Below are 26,299 nucleotides of genomic sequence, written 5' to 3'. Positions count from 1 at the left end.
TGTTTTGGGATTGGAAGGGTTTGGTAGCAAAATTTGTATCCCTGAGACCAGTGTTCAGAACCCATTGGTCCTTGGTAATGGTGGGCCAGGTGCTTGAGTGAAAGGAGAGTTTTCCTCCTAGGGGTAAGTGAAGGGGGGGGGAGGTGAGTCATTTTGAGTTCTTACCAAAAGAGGGTGTCTTAGAACTCCCTGGTTTTGTAGTGGAGGTAGTCCACTGCTTAGATCTCTGCATTCCTTGGGGCTGCTGTCTGGTGGGTCCGTTTCCACTGGACCTAGGATGGGCCTGTTTACTGGGAGCAGGAAAGAACTAGCGTTTTGAAGTTCAACGCCTGCTGAACCTGGGGGGGGGGGGGGGGGGGTAGGATCTGCAAGAAATCCTTAACTGTTTGCATAGATTTTGCTTTTTCTTTCATCATTTTTAAGACCTCTTCTGCCTTAGTGCCAAATAAGTTATCTTTGTGCAAAAGTGCATCCAACAATTTAGATTTGACATGGTCTGGCAGGGGCTGTTCCTTAAGCCATGCATGCTTTCTAATGACAGATCCAGTGACTGCTGCCCCGAAAAAGAAGCTTATAAGGCGTCAAAACCACAGTGCAAGGTGTGTTTAGTTACTTGACGTGCAGAATGCATTAACTCTTGTAAAACTTTAGATTCTGGCCTAGCAGGAAAGGAAGACATTTTTTGTTTATGGAGTTCCAAGGTATGTTGCTGAAGTTTCAGAATATGGAACTGACAATTTAGTGCCCTGATAGCAAGAGTAGCTGAGGTGTATACTTTTTTATCCCATCTGTCCAATGCTCAGGAATCCCTGTCTGAGGGGGTGGAATTCTTAGCGGAGGCTGCTTTAATCCCTTTTGGCCCTTGAGAAATTACCTTAGGGCCAAACTGTAGGATTTTTAAAAAGATATTTCTGAGAGTCAGGGACTCTATAGTACCTGTCTCGTTTTCTGGGAGCAGGAGGAAGGGCATCAAGCTGGATTAGAGGAAAAACATCCTCCACAACATCCAGGACTGGGGGATGGCCAAGGGTCTGTATTGTGGAAGATCTAGGAATTCCCTGAGTCTCTTTTTAGACTGAGGGTAATCCTGACTCGCCCACGGGAAATGTTCCCTTAAAGTATGCAGGGTTTCCCCAAATGAAAAATCCACTGAGGGAGAAGCTGAAGGAATGGAATCCTATACATCAGAATCCTCATAAGTGGAGAGGGGTTGCATGTCTTCATATTCAGAAGCATCAGATTCCTCTGACTCTAGTTCAGACAAAACTACAGCGGACAGATCACTTTTCCTTTTGGAGAAAATAGCTTGGCTTCTCCTGATTAGCATGATAAGGCCTTCTGCTATTTTAAGCATTTGAGATTGAGGCAAGGTAGCAGGCGCCCGAGAGTGGGTCGATGGTTTCTTGGGTATGGTTCATACTCTGGGCCTAAGAAACTTGGTCGTTTTAGAAAGAACGGTAGTTGCGAAAGAAGACGTTGGTTTGTGTCCAGATTCGGTAGTGCGAAGGACTTCCTCGGAAGCCGGTGCCTGCTCAGCGGCTCCAGACCCATCCAAGGTAGAGACGACCGCAGGATCCTTAGTCGAAGAGTTTTGTGGCATACCGGAATCCAAAAGGGTCTCAGTAGCGGCCTGTGAATCAACAGAAGTGGTGATCAGGAGTTGCGAAAGCACCTCACTGAGTACCGGAGAACTGATGACTAGCTTAACGGAAGTGTCATCGATAGGTTTGGAGCTGTGCGGTCTCTGTCTTTATCTTTACGTTTTTTCGTAAGATCTGCTGTCGGATGGCTTAATGAAGCCATATCAGAGTTAAAGGACTGTAAGTGAAAATATCTACCTACAATAAAGGCCCAACGATGGATAGTTCTGGTGTTGAACAAAGCACAGAACGACAACGGGGGATGTTGTGGTGTGGGCCTAAGCAAGTGACGCAGTAAGAATGGAAGTCAAAGTGTGGTACTTGCTTTCCACAGGCTAGACAATTAACTTTTTCCAACATCGGTTAGTGCAAGAAAAAAGGATCCCCAATGGGGTACTTAGCTTCAGAAGACTTCAACTTCAATTCGGTAGACGAAAACTGGAATGCAGAGTTTTGTAATTGTGCTGTCAGGAGAAGTGGCCATTGAGGAAGAGCCCATGGCTTCGTGTGTGACATGCTCTTTAAAAGTGGGTACCAGTGCTGTCTTGGCCAATCCGGAGCTATCAGAATCACTTTTGGCTGCTCTGTCCATTAATGGAAGAGGTGGAAATGCATACACTGTTAGGATTCTCCAGCTGAAAGATACGGCGTCCACTTTCCATGCTTGTGGGTGGTATGTCCTTGAGCAGAATTTCTTCAGCTGATGATTGTGGAGGGAGGCAAACAGATCTATGTCTGGCCTTCCCCATGATTGTGTTATCTGTAAGATGATGTCTGGGTGCAACATCCATTCGTGTGCATCCATGATATTTCTGCTTAAGCTGTCCGCCAGTATATTGTTTTTTCCTGGCACAAACTGGGATTGCAGGTCTATATTGAGTTTCAAGGACAGTTCCCATAGATTCATTGCCAGTCTGCAAAGAGGGTAGGAATGGGTGCCTCCTTGCTTGTTTATGTACCACATAACTGTGGTGTTGTCTGTCCTTATTAGCAGGTGGCCTTGATGCAGAAAGAGTTTGAAGGCCTCGACTGCATGTATCACTGCCAGCATTTCCTTTTGGTTTATGTGCATGCGTAGCTCCTTTTGTGACCATAGTCCTTGAATACATCTGCCCTCCATGTGTGCTCCCCAACCGTGGTCTGAAGCGTCCGTTGTAATAGTTTGGCTGGCTATTGGCTTGCTGAAGGGCAGACCCCTGTTCGATTGGCTTGCTTGAGCCCACCACAGAAATTCCTTTTGGAGACATGGAATGAGTAGGATCAAAATTTCTAAGCTGTGGCTGTGCTGAGTCCATAAACTCCTTAGGTACCATTGTAGTTTCCTCATATGCAGCCTTGCTTGGGGAATGAGAAGAATGCAAGATGCCATGTAACCCAGGGCCTGCAGGATTTTCCTTGCAGTCAGCTAAGTTTGTCTTGTCAGATTCTTGAAGTAATCCGGTAGCTGTCCGTTTTTCTTCTGTGAGGAAAGCCATTTGGATGGTTGTATCTAAATCCGCACCCAGAAAAGTTATTTTTTGGGATGGAACAAGTCTTGATTTGTGAAAGTTGACTGTATATCCCAATGCCTGCAGTGTGTGGATGGCATAATTTAAGTCCTTTACCAAAGTTTGTTGGCTGTCCGCTTGTATAAGGCAGTCGTCCAGATATGGGTATATTTGAATCCCCTGAAGTCTGCAGTGTGCAATTACTGATGCCAGGCATTTCGTGAATACTCTGGGCGCAGTAGATAAGCCAAAGGGCAATGCTGAGAATTGATAATGCTCTGAGCCTGCAAGAAATCTGAGGTGTCTTCTGCAACTTTGTCTGATAGGGACATGCAGGTATGCCTCCTTGAGGTCGAGTCACCAGCTAAGACCCCTTGCCCAGCATGGGAAGGAGTTGCTGTAGAGTCAGCATTTTGAATTTTGGCACAATGAGATAAGTATTCATTGCGGACATTGATTTTCTTTTCTTGGAACAAGGAAAAGTCTGGAATAAAATCCTTGGCCTTGTTCTGAAAGAGGAACCTTTTCTATAGCTTTCATTTGCATTAAGTTGGAGATTTGTTTCAAAGCCTCTGCCCTTTGATTTGGTGGCAGGTCTGGCATGCCTTTTCTTTTTGGTAATGTGTGAAAATGGAACCTGTATCCTCTGTCTATTATTTGCAGTGTCCATTTTGTCTCTTGTAATAGTGTGCCAATTGTCTGAGAATAAAGAAAGCTTTCCGCCCAAAGGTGCTTCTAATTGAGCCCTGGTTGGCGGAATCAAAGCAAAGTCATTGAGTCTGTCCTTGTGCAGCAGTTGTAGGTCCTGCACTACCCCTCTGGTTGGGAGGCTGCCACTGACGTCCTCTGTAGGAGCCTCTAGCTTGCCCTCTACCTCTGGCACGCCTGTTCTTGCCTCTCTGAAATCTTTCTGTGTCCGGAAAGGACCAATTCTTGGCAAGCCAATTTCTGCTGAATCTTGGTGGTTGGACTAGTAGAAAATCTTTAACTGTTTGTACAGATTTTGCCTTTTCCTCAACCTTCTTTAAGACCTCCTGAGCAGTGGAGCCAAATAACTTTTGCTTTTCCAGGGGAGCATCCAGAAGCTTAGCTTTAACATGGTCTGGCAGAGATTGTTCCTTCAGCCAAGCATGCCTACGTATGACTGCACCTGTCATAGCTGACCTACATGAAGCTTTCAATGCATCATAACCACATTGTAAGAAATGGTTACTAACCTGCTGGGAGTTATGTACCAGATCCTGTAGTGATTTGCGATCTAGGGGTTCAGGTGAAGACGGTTTCTTATGCAATTCATCTAACAAATACTCTTGGTACTGTATCATATGAAATTGACAATTTAATGCCCTCATAGAAAGAGTAGCAGAAGTATACACTTTTTTACCCCATCTCTCTAAAGCCCTGGACTCCCTTTCAGAGGGGAGTGGATTTTTAGAGGTGGCAGCTGCAACCCCTTTAGGGCCCTGGGAAATAGTTTCTGAATCAGCAGAGTGGGCCTTGTAAAGAAAATGATGCGAGTCCGGGATCCTGTAGTACCTATCGGGTTTGACAGGGGCCGGGGGAAGAGTGTCAGGGGTTATGCTAGACTCAGAGTACACATCAATGACATTCAAAACAGGAGGAATAGCCAAAGGTCTATGCTGAGGTAAATGCAGAAAAGTTCTTAATCTTTTCCTGGAATCAGAAAATTCCTGGCCCTGCCATTTGAAATGCTCTCAGTGTGAAGGGTCTCACCAAAGGATAGCTCTTCAGGAGGGGAGGCCGAGGGGATGGATTCCTCTGCATCAGAGTCCTCGTAGGCCAAAAAAGCCTCCTCCTGGTAGTCCGAGAGAGCAGAGCCATCAGAGGCCTCCTCTGAGGAGTGGGGATCAGAGGGCTCAACCCTGGACCTTTTGTCTAGAGGAGGTTGAGAGCCCCTGTCCAGATGAGGTTGAGATCCCCTAATCAAGGAAATAAGGTCCTCTGCTAAAGTAAGAATCTGTGAACTTGTAGAGGGTCCCTGAGGAATAACCCTGGGAGGCATAGCTTTTGTATGTCTAGCAACTTTAGCCCTGGTGAATGCCTTTAAGGTCATGGATGCAGGAGGCCTAGCTGCACCACGTGCTGGAGTAGTTTTGTCTAGAGGAATGGTGTCGGAAGTTTCCAAAACACCAGTTTCTGAAGGAAATTCAGTAACCGTCTCAGCAGGGGCCTCCGGGGCCGAGGTTGTCGGTTGAGCGGTTTTGGGTGTCGGAAGTACCAAGGACTCTGTTTCAGCCGAGACAGAGACACTCGCGGTAGGCCTGGCCGTGGTTTCAGCCGAAACCACAGCCCGTGTGTGTCGGTCCTTGTCCTTCCGTTTCTTTATTAAATGTGAAGTCGGAGTCTCCGACGGCATTTTGTATGAAAAACTAGCCCCAAAAAATTCCTCTGCGAACTCCGCCCGACGTCTAAGAGTGCGTCAGTTGAAGGAAGCACAGGCTGAACAGGCCGAGACGTCGTGGTCTGGGCCTAGGCAGGGGAGGCAGTAAGAGTGGAAATCCTTATGAGGTATTTGTTTCCCACAAGTTAAACAATTAATTTTATCTGACATCGGCTGAGGCAAGAAAGAGTCCCCAACGGGGTACTTAGCTTTTGAAGTCTTCGGTAGCTGAATTACAGGAGCTGGCCGACCGGCACTTGCGAACTGCTTCTGCTTCGGGCACCAAGCGGCAAGAAAGACAGAGGAAGATGGCGTCGGCTGACGCTTTTACACCCCAGGCGCTCTTGACGTCGGGGAAGGGGCGACGTCAGCCGACGCTGGACCCAGACTTTGGAATCCGGCCGACCGAAGGGCTGCCTGAGGCAGGACAACCCATATGTGATGACTGCAGATGCATCCTTGAAGGACATTCCTCCTTTCTTAGTTTCAAGATACAAGTACTGCACAGGGAATGACCTTGAGATAAAGTTAGTTTCTACAGAAATATATCTAGTTTATAATCCATTTATAAATGTTGCAAGACTGATCAAACCAAACTGTCCTGGGGTACCACCACGACTTCTCTAGCGCCTCTCAAAAACTCACATCTCTGCCATGTTCTTTCCTCATTGGCAAAGCACTCCATTTCTACAGGTTTACTTTCTCGCAGTACCCTACTCTAAACACTTTCTTCTATGCATACATGCTGTAATACAGCAGCACACTCACATATCTATTTTTTTAAGAGCTATAAATTATTCTGCACTTTAACTCATACAAATGTCTGCATGCAAACACATGCAATTTGTAACATGACAATTTTAAGAAATAGGCTTCTGATTCTGGATTCAGTTTCAAAATCTCAAAAAAAAAAAACAACTTAGTATATTCTCCAAAGGACACAAAATCACCAAATGAATCTCCTATTTTACTTTGTCATTAAAATTATAAAAGCAAGGCAGCTAATTCAAGCACTTAAATGGTGTGCTCGGCCTGCTCCAGTATACTATTCATTATGAACTGCAAGCAGCAACAGACTTTTTGGGGGGAAATGGAAGACACACTGAAGTAATGCTTTATTCAACTGCAAATATTTCAAGATGTAACCAAAACTGCCTTTAATTCATTATTTTCAATGCATTGGTAACACGAACGAACCAGGTTATTTTTTTCTCAGCATCATATGGCTAGACTGACTCATACAGCAGCCCAACTCCATTGATAACCATGCTACAGTACTGTGGTGAACACATACCTTTGTGCAGGCGACCAGCTGTGAAGTAGAAAGGGCGCACTGGGTAGCAGCAGCAATAACTTGGTTCTGCAGAGCAGAGTCTTCAGTCTTCTGCGCAACGTTCTTTGCCTTCAACACAAGAGCAGCAGCTGCACTGGCTACAGCCTTGGCCAAACGCATAAGCATCTCCTGCAACAAGACAACAGAAAAAATGAGAGCAGAAAGGCAATATTAACCAGTCATCAGCATGCTGATTCAGGCACCAGGCATCACATAAATTAATCATAAGGAAAATCTATCTACAAGATCAAGTTATCAAAACCTTCCCTCATCAGAACTCGACCTCATCCTTAATGTAAACAGAGTACAGTATTATCTCAACAGATTTGCTGCCCTTGTTTTGTAATTCTGTGAGCTGCTGCATGCTGAAGACAAAAATGTTTCCAGGATACACTGGGTTATTAAAGCTTAAATTAGTTTTTAATAAACCTAAAGCATCGGCTTTCAATAACCCATCTCACCACATGTGCTAGTGATTACTTTTAGAAGAGCGGGAAAACAAATCTAGATGCATGCCTGAATTCTAATTTAGAATTAATACAATTGCATTGCTTTTTATGGACACAGCCTTAACACTTATGTTAAAGATTATTCCACAAAAAGTTTGGAGAACTGTAGCCATGGCACTTCAGTTCCCTGATATGAACTATAATTATTTTTTCTCACTGCAACTATTCTTAGAAATAAAAACACTCTCTCCTTAACAAGCAATTTAAAGGATCTGTACAAGCCATTCAAAGGATACTCATCAATGCATATGTTACGAAGAATCTGGTCTCCTTTCTGCAAAAAGAAAGAGCACTTGTGGTCAATGCTTATAAAATACTGAACTGGCTTGGTGACTCACCTAGCCACCAGAATTTCCTTCTGAGACTTATTCAATCACAATCAGTATTCCTAACAGCTGGGGAATGGCAACTCAGATGCTCCTACTATCTGAAATACTTGTACAGTGAAGTATTGGGGTTTACTTGCAACCCTCTCAATTTTCTGGTTTAAATGCAAACCAATGTGTATATAGTTCAGCTTAAATGTACTTGCTTTCTTCAAAGTACATATCGATGCGTTAAGTCATCTGACTGTAGATGTCAAAAATGTCTACCCTACTGTTTTTCAAAGTAAAAGGAATCTAAAAGCTAGAGCAAAGGCAACAGGGAAAAGATTCACATTTCTGACTACCTGTTCTCCATTCTGTTTTGCCTCTCTCATTTCTTTTCCCAATTTATATTGCACTGTACAGTAGTAAATGACCACACAACACAGGCACAAAAAAGGAATCAAAAGCTGCAAAACTCAGAACAAACAATCCAAATAATAATCAGAATAAGCAATCCAAAAGTGAGACAACAGCAGCTCCAATATCACCTGTTCAAAGATTCAGGTTGCTCACTTGACAGAAATGCGAGTATGGGTGTTTGCATGCATACCTGAATATCAACCAGCAAGACAAGTTCACAATCATAATTATCATGCATCATGCATAGGTGCATCTGTAAGCAAAAACAATTTTGGCCTTTTTGCCTCCTCTGTCTGTTGATCATCAGTCCCCTCCTGACTAGTTAAGCCCATTCACTCCCCATCAGTGTGGAGATGAGACAATTGGAAGGGGCCATTATTTAGATAACCATCCAGAAGGGCCTTATTCTCGTGTGCACTTAACTGAGTACCAAGAAGGGATGTGCAACGGGCTGACTACATGCAAAGGAGAACCCCTTATTTTCACAAGGGCACTGCCTCCAGGCAGCCCTGACACCCCAAAGAGAGAGTGGTGGTTTCTCCGGTCTCTACCAAGGAACCCATCAACTTTCTGTCTCCATAAGTGTGCACAACCTTCCCAACCACCACCCCCCCCCCCCCCAGAAGAAGTGCGCAAGACATGCATCCTCACTCCTCCATCTCCATGTCCATTGGCTGCTCCTCCAGTGCCAGGGCTGCTGTTGTACCGGCCACAGACAGGGCTCTATCCCTCTGCTCCACTGAACTCAGTATGTTTGCAAAAACTACAGCGGCTGAGACTTGGGAAGCTATTGTGTACAAGGCTGACATCAACTGGTTGTGGATGATGGAAGATGCCAAAAGCAGACTTCAAGACCACAATGATAGTGTACAAGGCAAATCACCTACTCTGAATGAAGGGCAAAGATGTTTCTTGGAATTGCAACAAAAATTAGACATATGCAACAGTATTCCAAGCACGTGACACAGGCAACATGACAACCTAAACAAAACCCTGGTAAAAATAAAAAAATCTCTGCAATTACTCCTCCTTAGAAGGAAATACTTTTAAAAGTTCTACACTAGAGATTTACTGAAAGACGCATCTAAAACCCTGTTGATAGAAATGACAGTAATACGATTATAAAAACTGTAGCTGGCTAATATAACACACAACAGTCAGTGAAGTAATAAAGACTTAGACTTTACAAAGTAGGCTAAGTAAAGATCTTCCTCTTGTGTGTTTATCCTTCTCATTTCTACTATAAAGACATGCTGCACAATGAGGTAGTAAACAATGTAGATTGGGGGGGGGGGGGACATCAGTCAAGCCCTGGAAGATTGCACATTGTACCCTAGGTAGCATGTCCCAGCACTCCTGGAGTCAGTCAGGTTAGCTCAGAGGTTTAAGTCTATGAGCATCGATCTGTTGGCCTAGGCCTGATTTCTTCAAGTTCCACTTGCAAACTGACAGGCCACCAACACCACCAAAAATAAATACAGTTGGCATCTATTAAGTTTACATGGTTAAACAAATAATTTACAGTAACCATTCATTAAGGAATGATAAAGCATTAAGACAACCTAAAAACACTGCAAATGTTTTAAAGATTACTCATGTTCCTAAAGTGCACTTAGCACCAGGCCATATAGTGTACAGAATAAAGTTACTAGAAGTTATTCACATTTTTATTTTCTAAAGATTATGGTGATATTTTTAGTAAATGTTTTCCATTCCCATATGTTATTGATGCATTTATGCAATGAACATCCACTTGTGCCCATGTTGCTTAACCCCTCTCATTCATCCTTTTAAAACTTCACCTCATTCCATCTTTCTCAATCTCATTTCTACTCCACGTTCTTCAGTCATTTCTACCTCTATCCCATTCAATATTTTTCTCCTCATAAAATGCCTCCTCTTAATTTTTCTCTCAATGTCACCTCAGTTCTGTATTACTTCTCATTTTAACCCCTACCTCCTTCACTACTCTGCTACTCATACCACCCTCCTACATGCTCATTCTTGCACTCTCAAACAATTTACAATGTTTGTGTAAATTTCCTATGGTTATTGTGTCTTTCGGCTTTTCCTGGTTAGGGGTCGCCACAGTGGAACTCCGGTCTGCTAATGATTGGCAGTAGATTTGTACGTGCCGAGTTGCCAGCCCTGACTCACAACCTTCAACAAAGGTAAGCCCATTCACGCATGTCCCCAGACAGAAGACGCTCTAGCTGAGAATCGAACGGGCCAATGTCTATTTTATACATAGTGCGTGTGCAATTTCTGTTGTACTCCGTAATCTTTATGGAGCTTTTCTCATCAGGCCTTTGCTGGAAAGAGGGCTTCCTGCTATGCATACTTTCCAACAAGATGCACCACAGCCATCATCACTCATCTGTCCCTCTTTATGGGGTGAGCACATGGCGGGTAAAATCCAGGCAGCCTTTAAAAGGGTTTCTCCTAACTCCTGCGTATAACTGCAAGAGTAAAGCATGCAAAAGCTTGGTATAAGGGCTCATTACCAGCTTTAATTAGTGAAATGGGAGGGCACTAACACCCAAGGATATTTGGGGGGGGGCCACTAACACCCAAGGATATTTCCTTATGTCCACTCCTTAAGATGTGAGCAGACTCCGCCTCATCATTCATCTCCCTGCCTGGCAGCTTCTCCAAATATGTAAGCTACTACTCAAACCCAAACACCTGGATCACAGATAAGGCTTCAGCCCTCTATATCACTAAGAGTACTGTTAAAAGGTACTAATGGTGGAAGGGAAGGGGGATTGTTAATGCTGTAATAAACAGTCAGCACTAATGGAGGCCATTATTCTAAACGTTACTTTAAGGGTGACAGGTATCTACAGCGGTGGTACGGCGGTAGCGTTGTTACCTCACAGCAAGAGGTTCTCCCGTACGATTCTCGGTTGGGCTTGGGAGTGCCTTCTGTGTGGAGTCTGCATATCCTCCCCACAGTTGGATAGCATTCGAAAGACATGCGTGCGTAAATGAGCGTGCCTTCGTTGAAGGCTGAGCGTCGAGCTGGCACCTTTGAGTTTCATAAAAATCTACTGCCAATCATTAGCGGACCGGAGTTCCGCTGTGGCTACCCCTTACTGGGAAAAGCCGAAAGACAAACAACAACTTTAAGGGTGACCAGCTATTCACCTGAAAATGGTTTAACATTCTAATTATGTGGTAATACTAACTTCTGTTCCCAATGGTGAGCATTTAACTCTCTAATGGCCAAAGGTTTTGTGCACAGTTTCTTTATACTTCCTTATACTATGAATTTTGGGAAGGCATATCATTCAATGGTAATGCTGAAGACTTGAAACAAACTGAAAATATCTACATACTTTTGTCAGAGATTTTTCTCTTGATAAATAAAAGACTCAATTAGATAGATCCTTAATACTTCTGTTAACCTCTCTTTCCTAAAGACTGTTGTATTTTCTTGAAAGTTTGAATTACTAAATTATTACTACACATACAGCTTATCCAGTTTAATAATTTTCAAGTAGACTACAACTCTAAATTACTATTTATACATTATTCTCATGTTCTCGTTCTGCAGGTTTTCCCCACTAGTAAAAAATGCCCAACTTTCATTTAGCTTTTTCAGTTATAATTATAACTTGCAGTTTTACATTACACAAGTGTTAAGTCAACTGCTGGTTACAGGCTTTCTACAAACATATTTGCCAAAACAAAAAAGGTGGACAAGGAACTAGCAAATTACATAGAAAATAAAATTTGTAGCAACAGTACATTAATAATAATGTTCAGGAGGAAGAGTAAGGTTCAACAGAAAGCAGGACTTGAGCAATTTACGTTGGAGCGAATGGCAACTGCTATAAAGCAAAAATACATAATGTATAATGCATGTAAATGAAAAATGTTAATGTTTTTTTCTTTTTTTAGTAGTGTCTGTCAAGTGACAATTTTAATAAAAAGTTTAAAAATGTGTTCTGTTTTGCAATGACACTGAAGAATTCCCTTCACTGCTTTATTTTAGTTTTTCTAGATAAGTTTAAACTCATTTCTTAACTTATTACATCTGCATGACACCTCCAGGTGCATCTGCAGTTAACTCTTACTGATGCCTGTGTGTCAAATATTGCTTGTTCATATTTGTATCAATAATTCCAAAACCATGCTATGTGCAAGTTTTAAAACATTTCATCTTAAAGCTTACATAATAGCAAACTCAAATGCATTAATATTTGACCTCTGTTGTGTGCAACAAACTAGATATTAACTCTTATCCTCAATAATGGGAGGGTGGCCTAATGGTCAAGTTGTTTGCCTTACAAACACAAGGTATAGAGAGTTTGAGTCTCACAGGGGATAAATGGCTATGCTTAAAATGGCTCACAGGGGCAGTTAGGCCTAGTACTAATCTACAAACCTATGACATTAACTTACATATATATAATTTTCTCATTTTTCTAAATATCTCAACAACCAAATAACACACAACTCCTTAGCTTAATATGAAAGCTTTCAGCTAGATAAATAAAACGCTTCTGACAGTAAGAGTGAAACATGAGTGGTTGCTGGGATATTATAAATTATTACAAAATATTACAAATGTATCACAGTTAGTGTATTTACTGTGACTTACAGAATTCAGTTTAAGACCTAGAAACTAAATAATACTATCAATATAAAAATAGTTTGTGCTGAAGAGTTTTGTCATTTATACTACTTTCATAACTCCTATGGTTCCAGAGATATGAACATTTGTTTGGAATGTGAGGACATAATTTGATTCTTTCAAAAGGCAGAGGCTCTGCCCATTGGAAGTTACAGTGCAAACTTCCGGAGCTCCATTAAAGTGAATGAGTTAAACCATCTCAAAATTCACCAAGAAGTCTATCAGTCTTCATTTTTGAATTTCTATACTGAAAAAGAGAACCGTGCCCAGTGGTTTCACAGGTCTGCCCTCTAGTTTAGCATACATTTCTCCTAAGGTTTTGTACAGTCTTGACATGTCCTACCATACTCGCTAAACATTATATGCCCAGTTAGGCAAAGCAAAAGTTTACAGTAAATGCCTACCTAAATTCCAGATCTTAGCATCTCAATCAGCTGGCTCTTAAGTCATTCAAACATGTTACATTAGCTAGAGAACTCCTGTCAGTGCTGACAAGCAATCCAACCTTAGTAGGCTTCCCACAAACACTCCTCTGTTATTTGCAGAGCAGTCCTTGGAAGACCTGCTCAGTTTATTTTCAGTCCTTTTCCACCAATGAGGAGTTTTGATAAAAAAGCAAAGAAAGATTTAGCACTAAAAGCCACAAAAAAATTGATCCAAGCATATGTAAGGCTGGATGCTGATCTGCTGGGTGAGATCATACAGTAGTCACGATTACCCAAACTAAATGGTACCTAGGGTGGTTCGGATTATCAAACATATAACTGAACCAGATAAGCTTCTAAAATCTTGTTTTTTCTGTATGCAGGGAATACACTTTTCAACCATACAGTGATTCCAGTAGACAAAGAATATTTTTTCACACACGAGTGGACTATAAGATAAAAAAACATACACAAGTGAATATGTATAATGTTTACATATTCAGACTATGATATGTCCTATCCGAAAACATTGGAAGACTGTGTTCGGATAACTGACGTTTTGGATAACTGACATTCAGAAAACTGACTCTACTGTATATAATTGGGGTAGGTCTCTACATAAGTATCTTCATTAAGGCAATTTTAGCCAATGAACCCATTAATATTCCAACTCAATTTCAATTAATTTGAAGCAGTTTAAAAATGAGTTTTAAAATAGCATATAGAAAAATGTGCAGAGACATACAAGGCAACTGAATGCATCCTGAAATTTAAAAGGTCAAAACGCTTTTCTCTTGTTACTTATATCCCTCCTTTACTAATACACTGGAGTATGGGGCAAACATTTGAACACATTTAGAAAAGGAACAGAAACAACAGTAGTAAAAGGTCTGTAAAGCATAGCACATGAAGGTCTCATACATTATACCTCTTCATAAGGGAGGAAGCTCAACTGAACTCTCTAATTTCCATCCCATAGCTCTACTTTCTCCTTTAGTTAAAATCATGGAGAAATGCATTCACCGGCAACTTCTTGATCATCTCCAAAAAAATCTTTTAGCCAACTGCCAGCATGGTTTTAGACCTTTTCACAGTAATACTACTGCACTACTATCATTTTCTGACTCTATTAATAAAAATAGAAACAACTTACTCACCTCGGCCCTCTTTCTAGACCTCTCCAAAGCCTTTGACATGGTGAATCATCACTTAATGATAGATGTACTTAACTTCACTTTCAGTTGACACTCAGGCAGTCAAATTGTTTGAATCCTATCTTAGAAATAAACAGGCAGTCCTCTGGGACAACAGCCTATCCATTCTACTCCCAATCTTGCAGGGAGTCCCACAAGGCTCTATCTTGGGGTCCCTCCTCTTTTCTATTTTTAATCAATGACCAAAATACCAAATACCCAAAAAGTATTTACCTTAGTTGAAAACTGGTTCTCCAAATGCTGTCTCCTCTTAACCCAAAAAAAAAAAAAAACTTCTACTGTTTACCCCTACCCAGAAGTCTCCCTCTATTGATTTCACATCAAATAATGGCACTGTAATTGTACCAGACTCAATGACCAAACTCTTAGACGTAACAATTGACCATAACCTCCACTTTGACTCTCACAATCTCAACCATCAAATCAGTGAATAGAAAACTGGGACTCCTCTATAGGCTAAAATCATTCCTAACACCTACAGCCAGGACTACTATTGCCCAAACTCACCTAATTTCCATGCTTCTCTATGTCTCCCCAATTTTTACAAATCTATTCAAAAATAATGAAAATAAGCTGGCCACATCTTATAACAACATTGCCAGATTTGCCACTGGGTCCTCATTCCGTACTCACCATTGTCAAAATCTACGCAAACTAGGATGGTTGGAACTGCAAAACCAGCTTCTTTTTCAACAACTAACCATCATCCACAAAATCTTGCATCATCCTACAAATACTCCCATTCTTTGTAACTTGATCAACTCCTATAAAAATCTAAGTACCCTACGCTCAGCCGATAATTTACTAGCCGCAACCCTAAAATCCAGTAACAAATCAGGCGATTCTTTATTTACTAACACCACTGGAATCCTTTGGAATAAACTTCCAAGTAATCTTATATCCCTTTCATCTACTCCTCTGTTCAAAAAGCATTTAAAAATCTTCCTTAATTCACAATGGCTGTGTCCATGCACTAATCCTGGCTGAAACTCTTTTCGTCACAACTAACCTTTTCTTATTTAGCAAGTTTTCTGCTTTAACCTCTTGCCAAAAGTGTTTATTTTGTCTTGTACCTATTATGCTACATACCTAGTTATATGTCCTTCCCTCACTGCTGTTTCTTTTACGTAATGTAAATAAGCCTAACTCGTAGGGTTTTTTGTTACCATGTATAACAAATTGTTGATTAGTATCCCCTTATGTCTATAGTTACTTATATTAGTTGTATCCAGCTGCTGTGGAGCTTTTCTCCCCAGGCCTCTACTGAAAATGGACATATATCCAGCTAGACTAGCCCGGTCAGCAAAATAAAAATCAGACTCTGCAGCTTGGGTAATGTTCACTCTGGAAAGAATAAGGAATGACTGGTTTATAATGTACAAGGCCTCTGGAGATGCATTTCTACTACAAGGCTTTCTGTTCAGTAAATGTCCAAGAAGGAAAGAACTAAACAGTATGTACAATTGTAGTAATATGAAATGGGACCTGCTACAGCGAATGGCCTAAAGAATCAGGTGGTTATGACAAAGATGTAAACTGAATATATTCCTGAAACAAGAACCAGATGGAGCCAGTGTCCCATCAATTTGCCTTTTGAATGCAAAAGATGAAACTGACAATACATATATAAGGTGTCTGCTCACACAGCGCAAATTCTGCTTCACATGGCAAACCACATGAAGTACAGCTGTGCAAGCACTTATTATAACAGATGTCCTACAGATTACTTCTGCAGTACTCCAAACAAATGGGCTACCACTGCTGATATCTGGCCAGGGTACCAAGGCTTAGCCTTCCCTAGGTCATACGTCTGACATGTTACCTCAGCTCAAAAGTGCAGGGGTACACAGGCAGTTGTGCAAGCACAGATCCTCAGACTATCACCAAGATCCCGGAAACAGTGACTGGTAAGCCAGAAAGCAGCAAGAAGCCCCCCCAGGTCATGCCTACAGGACAGAAAGACGTAGATGGTAACCAAATCAGCGGAAGGAGGGAGGGAAATGATTTCAACAACGATCAGTAGAACATTTACTGTTAAGCTAAGGTCTTACTCAAATGTACTACGTCCTGACAGACAGCCGTTGCAGTATTCCAAACAAATGGGTGATTCTACCAAGAACTGAAGGGAATGTACACGGGGGGGGGGGGTGCTATTAGATAGAGGAACTGTCCAAAAGGCCAGAGAGGACTGACCTAACAAAGGCAGCTCTTGACCTTGAAAATGAATCAATCCTGTAGTTTTTACTGAAGGTGTGTAGAGATCACCATGTGGCAGCTTCCAATACAGCTCCCTACTATGCATCCCTCTGAAGGTGGACTCTATGGTTACCACTGCCCTAGTAGAGTGAGCCTGAAGACATGAGGGCAAAGATTTGCCATGCACAAAACAAAATGAGATGACTTTAGAGATCCAGCTTGCAATAGTTTGTTCAGAAATTGTATAGCCCAAGTTTTGATTCCATGTATGAGAAATGACTGATCTAACTTACAAACAGACTTAGTCTTGTCCACATAAAACCTCAGCTGTTTATAAATGTCTAGAGCATGGGCTCCCAAACTGTGCGCCATATCACCCTGGGGAGCTGTGGCTTCCTTACAGGGGAGCCGCGAAGCTTAGCACCTGATTGCAGGTAAGTGAATGCCTGTATGTGTGTGCATGTCTGTCTGCGTGTGAGTGAATGCGTGCATGAAAGCAAGTGTGTGTGTGTGTGTGTGTGTGTGTGTGTGTGTGTGTGTGTGTGTGTGAGAGAGAGAGATCGGGAGAGTGAGCGATGTGTGAGTGAATGCAGGAATGAATGAAAAAGTGGCTGTGTGTCTGCGTGAGACTGGGAGAGTGAGAGCGATGTGTGAATGCAGGAATGAATGAAGTGGCTGTGCATGTGTGTGAGATCGGGAGAGTGAGAGCGGTGTGTGATTGAATGCAGGAATGAATGAAGAAGTGGCTGTGTGTGTGTGTGTGTGTGTGTGTGTGTGTGTGTGTGTGTGTGAGAGAGAGAGAGAGAGAGAGATCGGGAGAGGGAGAGCGATATGTGAGTGAATGCAGGAATGAATGAAGTGACTGTGCATGTGTGTGATTGAATGTCCAGATTTTTGCCTCATATTTTTGGTGTTCCTCCTAAAATCTGTAACATTTCTGGCGAATAGTTGAGGATTGAAGTCATTAAATGACAAACATTTGAGTTTAAGACTTCACATCCTTCAGAGAATTCATGCTAATGCAAAACCTATTATTCCATCAACTTTCTAAGTTTGTAAGAGCAATGTTTAAAATCTGTCCCTATTTGTCCACCCATCATTTTAGGCTTTGTCCAGATTTTTTCTGGACAAAGCCTAAAATGATGGGAGGACAAAAAGGGACAGATTTGAAATATTGGTCTTACGAAAGTTGATAGAAAAATAGGTTTTGCATTAGCATGAATTCTCTGAAGGATGTTGAGTTAAACTCAAATGTTTGTCATTATTTAATTACATCAATCCTCAACTATTTGCCAGAAAAGTACAGATTTTAGGAGGAATACACCAAAAATATGAGGCACAAATCTTTGTGTACACTTACCATAAATGTAGATGTTAGAGTGTATTCACTGTTGCAGTTATTACATTTGGGTAATCTGCTGGCAGGTTGCCCTCAGTCGGCCTGATTAAGTCTTAGGCCCTGGTTCGGTTGCTGTCCCTTCTTCCATGACGTCAGGGGTATAAAACATGCAGCCGACGACATTACATCAGCTTTTCTTGCCCCAGATGTCAGGTGCCCCCCAAATGGGGAGCAAAATATATATATGTATATAAATTAAAACAAAAAAATATACCTCCAGACAAAAGCAAATACACCAAAAAGGCTTTTAAGCATAGTAAAAGAAAGGAGAGGTATAAGTAAGAGAAAAACAGGGGGGCTGCAGGGGTGGGTAACCAGGACTGCAACAGTGAATACACTCGAACATCTACATTTATGGTAAGTGTACACAATTGTACTATGTTCTTGTTTCAACGTTGAAGTCATTGCATTTGGTTAGATACCCAAAGCAATGTTTGGGAGGACAGATTTATACAGCAATATAAGCAGCTATAAGGCCCTGCAGGACAGCAGTGGCAAAGCCAGCTCTGGATTTAGAGAAGAGAGGTAAATGGTAATGTTTGAACATAAAAACTGAGCTCCAAGTAGCAGCTTCTAGAATGTCTCTGGTAGGAACCCCTCTGAGAAAGGCTGCAGAAGTGGATGCAGCCCTGGTGGAATGAGATCTGATCCCCTCGGGGATGAGGTTTACCATGGTGCATACAGCAGAAACAAATACAATGGCTTATCCATTTAGAAATAGTCTGCTTTGAAATAGCCTTTCCTGCCCCTGCAGCAAATGCCACAAATAGTTGTTCAGATTTTCTTAGAGATTTTGTCCAGTTTAGGTAAAATCTAAGTTGTCTGTGTACATTCAAGGAATGTAGAATCCACTCACCCTTGTTCTGTGGAGTGGGAAAAAAAGTTGGCAGATGAATGTCAGATTAAGAGACACACTGGATACCACCTTAGGCATGAAAGATGGACTGGTCCTGAGAAACACCCTGTCCGCATGAAAAATAATGAAAGGCTCCACTACCATAAGAGCCTGTAATTCAGAAATCCTTCTAGCTGAAGTGACTGCTAAATGGAAAGCTGTTTTCCAGGAGACAAATTTTAAGTCTGCAATAGCAGCTGGCTCAAAAGGAGGGAGTGTGAGTTTTTCCAAAACAAAATTGAGGTCCCATGCAGGGGTTGGCGCTCTCCTGGGAGGTCTTAAGTTTTTGGCCCCACTGAGATATTGCTTTAGCAGAGGATGAAAGAAGAGAAGAGGTTCTGTTTTGTAATGAGCTGAAATGGCAGAGGCATGGATTTATATGGAAGAAAAAGATAGGCCCTTGTGAAGCATCTCGGTAAAGTATTGCAGAATCTGAGGAATATTGGGCATTGCTGTGCTTATTCCTTGTGAATGGTTCCAGGCACAGAATCTTTTCCATTTGTCAGCATAAGATTTTCTAGTACTAGGCCTTCTGGCCTCCAAAATGACATCCATCACAGGTTTGCTGAGGGATGCCAAGGGTGAAATTAGATGATTAGCCACGCTGCAAGATTCAAAGTTTGGAACTGAGTGTACAGAATTTGGTAGTTCTGCTGAGACAGTAGGGTAAGGTGTCTGAGGCAGACGCCATGGAGGAAGGTGTGACACATTGCGCAGGAGTGGGTACCAGTGTTAGCGTGGCCAGTCAGGAGCAATCAGAATAATTTTTGGTTTGTCCTATTTGACTTTTAGTAGAACTCTGGAGAGCAGAGGCAGAGGGGGTAAAGCATAGACCGATAGGTTTTTCCAGTTGAATGATAGAGCATCCACTTGCTAAGCTTATTTGTGATGAATTATTGTGCAGAATTTGTCCAACTGATAGATCTTTTTGCCTCACCCCAGAACTATGTCTGGACTCATCCATTTGCATGTCAACATGTTGAAAATTTGTGGTTCCAGTTTCCATTTGTGTGGGTCCATAAGATTCCTGCTTAGTTCATCTGCCAGAGTATTTAGCTTTCCTGGCAGGAATTGAGCTTGTAGTTGTACTTGATAGATCTAGGCAGTGTTCCACAATACCATGTCGAATCTACAAAGGGGGTAGGAATGTGTACCCCCCCCCCCCGCTTGTTTATGTACTACATAACTGTGGTGTTGTCTGTCTTTACCATTAATTGTCCTAAATGAAGGTAGTCCTTGAAGGCTGTCAGTGCATTCTGTACAGCTAGCATCTCTTTCTGATTGATATGAAGGTGCATTTGATTTGGGCTCCATTTGCCCTAAATGCATTTTCCTGCCAGATGAGCCCCCAAAGCATAGTCTGATGTGTCTGTAGTTAGGGTTTGGGCGGCAGGGGGTGGAGTGAATGGCAGTCCCTTGTTTTGGTGGCAGGCCTCTGCCCACCATAGGAACTCTAGTTGCAGGCAAGGTATGATAGGAATCATTGTTTCCAGGCTGTGACAATATTGACTCCATAAACTTTTTAAGTACCACTGAAGTTTCCTCATATGCAGTCTTGCATATGGAATCAGAAGAATGCAGGAAGCCATGAACTCAAAGGCTTGCAGAATTTGTCTTGCAGATTGCAAGGTTTTTGTGGCCAGCTGTTTGAAGTAACTCACCAATTGAATTTGCTTTTCTGGCATAAGGTAAGTCATCTGGGCAGTTGTATTCAAGCTTGCACCCAGGAATAATTTTTTGAGAGGGTACCAGTTGTGATTTCTTTTCGTTTAAGGTGTACCCTAGACAAGTAAGAACCCTTTTTCTAAATGCCAGATGCTTTAGAAGAATGTCCTTGTTTTCTGCCTGAATTAGACAATCGTCCAGGTATGGATATATCTGAATATTTCTTTGCCTGCAAAATGCAATTATTGGAGCCAGGCACTTTGTGAAGACCTTGGGCACAGTACATAAGCCAAAGGGCAGTGCAGAAAACTGGTAATGCAAGTAGCCTGCATTGAAGCAGAGGTATCTTCTGCAAGATTCCCTAACTGGGATATGCAGGTAAGCCTCTTTTAAGTCTAGAGTCACCAACCAAGCAACGTTGCCTAGCATAGGTAGTAACTGTTGAAGAGTCAGCATCTTGAATTTTGGAATGTCCAGAAATGTTTAGAATGGGTAAGTCCAGAATTGGACGCCATGATTTGTCTTTTCTGGGTACCAGGAAAAGTCTTGAATAGAAACCTAGTCTCTTTTCCTCTTCTGGTACTGGTTGAATAGCCCCCTTTCTCATGAGGGACAGAACTCGTTTCTGGGCCTCTGCCCACTGATTTGGGGGCATGTCTGGCCATCCATTTGGGATTGGTAACATGTGGAAACGAAATCTGTATCCATGGGATACTATATTTAAAACCCATTTGTCCTAGGTAATAAGTTGCCAGTTTCGTGCATTAAATGCCAGTTTTCCCCCCAAAGGGGCGGCTAAAAGGTAAGTGCTTGGTGATTGTAGAGGGAAGTCATTGAGACTATTTACCATAGGGAGGTGCTTTGTTGTTTCCAGATTTGGAGGTGGAGGCACCCCATTGTTTTGCTCTAATAGTTCCTTGTGACTGAAACCTGGAGCCTTTGGAATGTCTGGATTTGGCATGAGTGGCTCTCGAAGGGACTGGAAAGGACCAGTTCTTAGTAGGCCAGTGCCTACTAAATCTTGGAGGTTGCACTTGTAAGAAATATTTCACAGTTTGCATAGATTTAGCTTTATCTTCCACCTTTTTTAACACTTCTTCAGCCTTACTACGAAAGAGACGGTCCTGTTGTAACGGAGCATCAAAAATTTTGCTTTAACAGGGTTAGGCAGAGTTTGCTCTTTGAGCCAAGCATGCCTTCTTAGCACAGATAGTTACAGAAGCCCTGCAAGAGGCCTCCAAGGAATCAAAACCACATTGCAAAGTATGTTTTCCAACTTGTTCAACTGAATGTAATAAACCCAGTAAATCTTGATTTTCCACACAGTCAGAGATTAACATAATTTTCTGTTTAAGTAGTCCCATGATATGCTGTTGAAATTTAATCATATGAAATTGACAGTCTAAAGCCCTAACTGCCAAGGTTGCAGAAGTGTAAACCTTCTTATCCCATCTATCCAGCGCCCTGGAATCTCTATCAGAAGGGGTAGGATTTTTAGCAGTAGAGGCCTTAATGCCATTGGGACCCTGAGAAATGGTTTCAGGATCAGCAGTAGGATTTTTAAAAATGAATTTGTGGGAGTCAGGAACCCTATAGTATCTGTCTGGCTTACAAGGAGCCGGAGGCAGAGAATCAGGAGCCATACTAGATTCTGAGAAAACGTCATCAACAATGTCTATAACAGAAGGTATAGCCAAAGGCCTATGCTGAGGAAGAAGAAGAAAAATCCTAAGTCTCTTTTTAGATTCAGAGAAATCCTGACCTTCACAGTGGAAATGTTCCCTTAAAGTACGTAAAGTTTCCCCAAAAGAAAAGTCCTCAGGGGGAGAAGCAGAAGCAATGGAATCTTCTGCATAAGAGTCATCTCATAAGTAGGAATAGACAAATACTGTTCAGAAACAGAATACTGTTCAGAAAATTTATAATCAATGTCTTGCCTAGGCCTCTTAGGAGTGGGTTGGCTACCCCTGATCAAGGCAATGAAGTCTTCAACCATTTTGATCAGTTGTTTTTTTAGGCATAGGGGCCTGTACACGTGGCCCAAGCGTCAGTTTTTTAGACACAGAAGTAGATTTTGGCCTTAATTTTAAAAATGGCGTTGGTTTAATATACTAATCTTTAGGCCTGAAAACAACCTCAGAAGCCGGTGCATGCACAGCAGCTCTGCACCCATCCAAGGTAGAGACATCTGCGGGTTCAACACTTAAAGCATCTCACAGCATACCAGACTCCGAAAGGGTCTCAGTAGAGGCCTGCAAATCAAAAGTAGCGGGCATCAGGGGCTGTGAAAGCGCCTCAATGAGTACCGGCGAACTAGCGACTGGCTTAAGAGAAGCGTTGTCCTCAGTTTTGGACCTCGATGGCCCGTCTGTCTTTTTCTTTGCATTTTTTAGGTATTCTGGTAGTCTGACTGCTTACTGACAACATTTCTGGATAGTTAAATCGTGAACCAAAACATTTAGATGTAAAAATATACCAACGCTTAATAGTGCATTGATTAAATCTAGCACAAAACAGACAAGGTAAGTTATGATCAGGGTCTGGGCAAGGAATACAGTACAAATGAAAATCCTTATGAGGTATTTGCTTCCCACAAGTTATGCAATTATTAACTTTTACTGACATTGGTAAGGAGCAAGAAAAAGTTTCCCCAATGGGGTACTTATCTTTTAGTTAAAGACTTCTGCTCTGAAACTCGAAAACGAAAATTTCAGGAGTCAGCCGACCGGCACCTGCAAACTGCTTTGGGAACCGTGAGGCAAAAAAGAATGATGAAGTGGCGTCGGCTGCATGTTTTACAGCCCTGATGATCTGACATCATGAAAGAAGGGACAGCAACCGACGCAGGACCCAAGACTTTGTTAATCATGCCGATTGAGGGCAACCTGCCAGCAGATTACCCAAATGTAATGACTGCAACAGTGAAACACAAAGAACTTCATATACACACACACAGCCACTTCCTCATTCATACCTGCATTCACTCACTCACACAGCCTCTTCCTCATTCATATCTGCATTCATTCTCTCACACAAACACACAGCCACTTCATTAATTTATGCATTCACTAATGCATCCCTTTCACTCTGCTGATCACACATACACACACAAAGCCACTTCCATTCATTCTTGCATTCACTCACGCTCGCCACGAACTAATGAGATTAACTGCAAAATAAACCAGAAACTGTTTACGGTTTAATTTTGCAGCTAAGCTTATTAGTTGGTGGCGCCCCTGAGAGAAAGCTGTGGCTCTCCAGTGCGCTGCAGCGCACACTTTGGGAACCCCTGAAATATGCATTTTATGCACACTGCCGGGGGGGGGGGGGCTTGTGAATAACTGGATTCAGCAAGGAAGCAGAGAATCAAAAAAGTTTGGAAACCAGTGGTCTAGAGTGAAAAAAAGCCTTTCCCCCTATTCTGTAAGTTAGAGAAGAAAGCAGACAGACTGATGTCCTCATTGAAGGGCATTGTCATTTGTTCAACACTTTCTGTATGAAAGAGGGATTAGCCCTCAAGGTCACCCTGTCCTTGTAAAACACACGAAACAGAAGAATGGCCATAAGTGCCTGTAGCTCAGAGTCTAACAGAACTGAGAGCTAGAAGCAGAACAATCTTTCAGGTGCAGAACTTGAAATTTGCTGAAGCTGTTGGTTTAAAATGAGGCCGAGTGAGCTTTTCCACCATGAAGTTGAGATCTCAAGGAAAGGGGGGGGGGGGGTTTGGAACCCCTTTATGGAATTGTTTGACTGCAGGACCAGACACAACAGGTGGACTGAGGTGCAGACATGCAAAGTTGGCCAACAGGAGGATATTGATGGAGGAATAAGCCAGACCTGCACCCCTGAGCTCTCACAAATACTTTAGTACGAAAGGTACCGCAAAGTGGTTGGGGTCCTGGTTATTTCAATGGCACCAGAAAGAAAATCCCTTCCATTGAGCTCTGTAGGAGACAGAAGCTGTGGGTCTCCTTGCTTCTTTAGAAATAAAAAAGTTATGTACTCACCATAAAGAATAGTTGCGTAAAATCTTACCATAACCATAGATGTCCTCTTCCACGTTGCAGTAATCAGAACATGGGGAAATTCTGCCGATGTGACCAGAACATCCAGGTAGTATACCAAAGACATAAGCTATTGCAGGGCATGTGCGACACTGCACATAGTACAGCCGAGCACTGGCCATAAAAGTGACATCCGCACGCAAAATCCTCAGAACTGAATGCCCCAAGTCAGAAAATCAGCCCTAGGATAAGAGGTAAAGAAAATTTCCAGGGAAAATCTAAGGAAGAGCATGAACCAAGTAGGAAGGAAGGGAGGGACAGAATACTGCAACATGGAAAAGGACATCTATGGTTATGGTAAGATCTTGTACAACTATTCTAAGTCCTTCTAGTCCCATGCTGTAGTATTAATATGAGGGAGAATAACAAAGCTTATGAGTGAAAATGGGGGAAGGAGCAGAGAGTCTCCACAAAGATATGCAGAATTTCTCTAGCAAAGCCTGCCCTCTATCGGGGAATAGAATCCAGTTTGTAGTGTTTAGTATAGGTATGGACAGAGGACCAAGTAGCTGCCTCCAAGACGGAAGCAGTGTCCAGACCTTAAAAGAATGCTCCAGATGATGTCACAGCTCTAGCTGAACGTGCTTTAACAGAGGAAGCCAGTTTTCCCCTGAGAGATATAGCAGAAGGTAATAGCCTTAGAGATTAAAGTATAAAAAGTCTGTTTAGAAACAGGATTTCCCAGCATCCTGGGGTGAAAAGAAATTAATTGTTCAAGTTTCCAAATGGATTTGTTTTTTGTCCAGGTAAACTCTGAGTTGCCTGTGTACATCTAAAGTGTGCAGGACACTCCCACTGGAGTTTTGAGGTGATGGGAAAAAGGTGGGTAAATGACTGATTATGGGACAGGCCATTAACCACTTTAGGCATGAAAGGAGGATCGATACGAAGAGAAACCCTACCCTTGGGAAAATCAGAAAAGGCTGAAAAGGCCATCAAGGCTTGGAGTTATGAAACTCAACTTGCCGAAGTAATGGCTACTAGTATAACAGTATTCCAAATAAAATTTTAGGGGAAAAGCAGTAGGAGGTCCAAAGGGTGCTTGTGTCAGTTTTTCCAAAACAAAAGTTAGGCCCAAAGGAGAAAGAACAGGTTCCTTTGGAGGCCTAATGTGAAGGACGCCTTTTTAGAAAAGTTTGACCTCTTATATAGAAGCTAAGGGAGGAAACAGACATGCAAAAATGGCCAACAGATGGGCTTTCATAGAGGAAAAGGCCAATCAAGCATTGAGCAATTCACATAAGTAAGAAAGGACTACAGCAGCATCCACAGAAAAAGGATCTAGCTTCTTATACAGTAGGTTTCCTGGCCCCCTGCTGGACAAGAAGCATGTTCCCAGAAAAAAGGTGTCTGAAAGGGATCAGAAGCCTATCACCTTATCACCCACAAGGTAAGGTTCAGTGTTGATCAATATGGACGAATGAGAGATCCCTCGTCTTGTACAAGTAAATCCACCCTGAGGAAACTTGTGATGACTGCCCTTGGCTAACTGTAGAAGAGGAGGGAACTAATGCAGTCTTTGCCAAAAGGAGGTCACCATGAAGATTTTTAGTTTGTCCTTTTGAATCTTCAAGAGGATATTCTAGATTAGAGGGAAGGGGGGATGCATACAAAAATCCCCTTCCATGAGAATGATAGGGAGTCCACCTTCCAGAACAGAGGGTGAGGGACGCTGGCACAGAACTTTGGAAGTTACCTGTTTAA

At 42.2% G+C, this 26,299-nt stretch overlaps 1 protein-coding gene across 1 annotated transcript in view; it reads right to left on the bottom strand.

The window, feature by feature from the left end:
• TLN1 (talin 1) overlaps window positions 1-26,299 on the bottom strand; it is a 3,443,760-nt gene that overhangs the window by 1,688,305 nt on the left and 1,729,156 nt on the right. The window contains exon 22 of the mRNA XM_044078439.1: window positions 6,823-6,990. Coding sequence (XP_043934374.1) covers window positions 6,823-6,990 — 168 coding nt within the window. The remainder of the gene's footprint in view (window positions 1-6,822; window positions 6,991-26,299) is intronic.

Source organism: Protopterus annectens, chromosome 1.part1 (genome assembly GCF_019279795.1).
Source record: "Protopterus annectens isolate FY-2018-M chromosome 1.part1, PAN1.0, whole genome shotgun sequence".
In the NCBI taxonomy this organism is placed as follows: Eukaryota; Metazoa; Chordata; order Ceratodontiformes; family Protopteridae; genus Protopterus; species Protopterus annectens.
The sequence above is the reverse complement of the archived record's forward strand: the minus strand, read 5'-3'. Positions and strand labels throughout refer to the sequence as shown.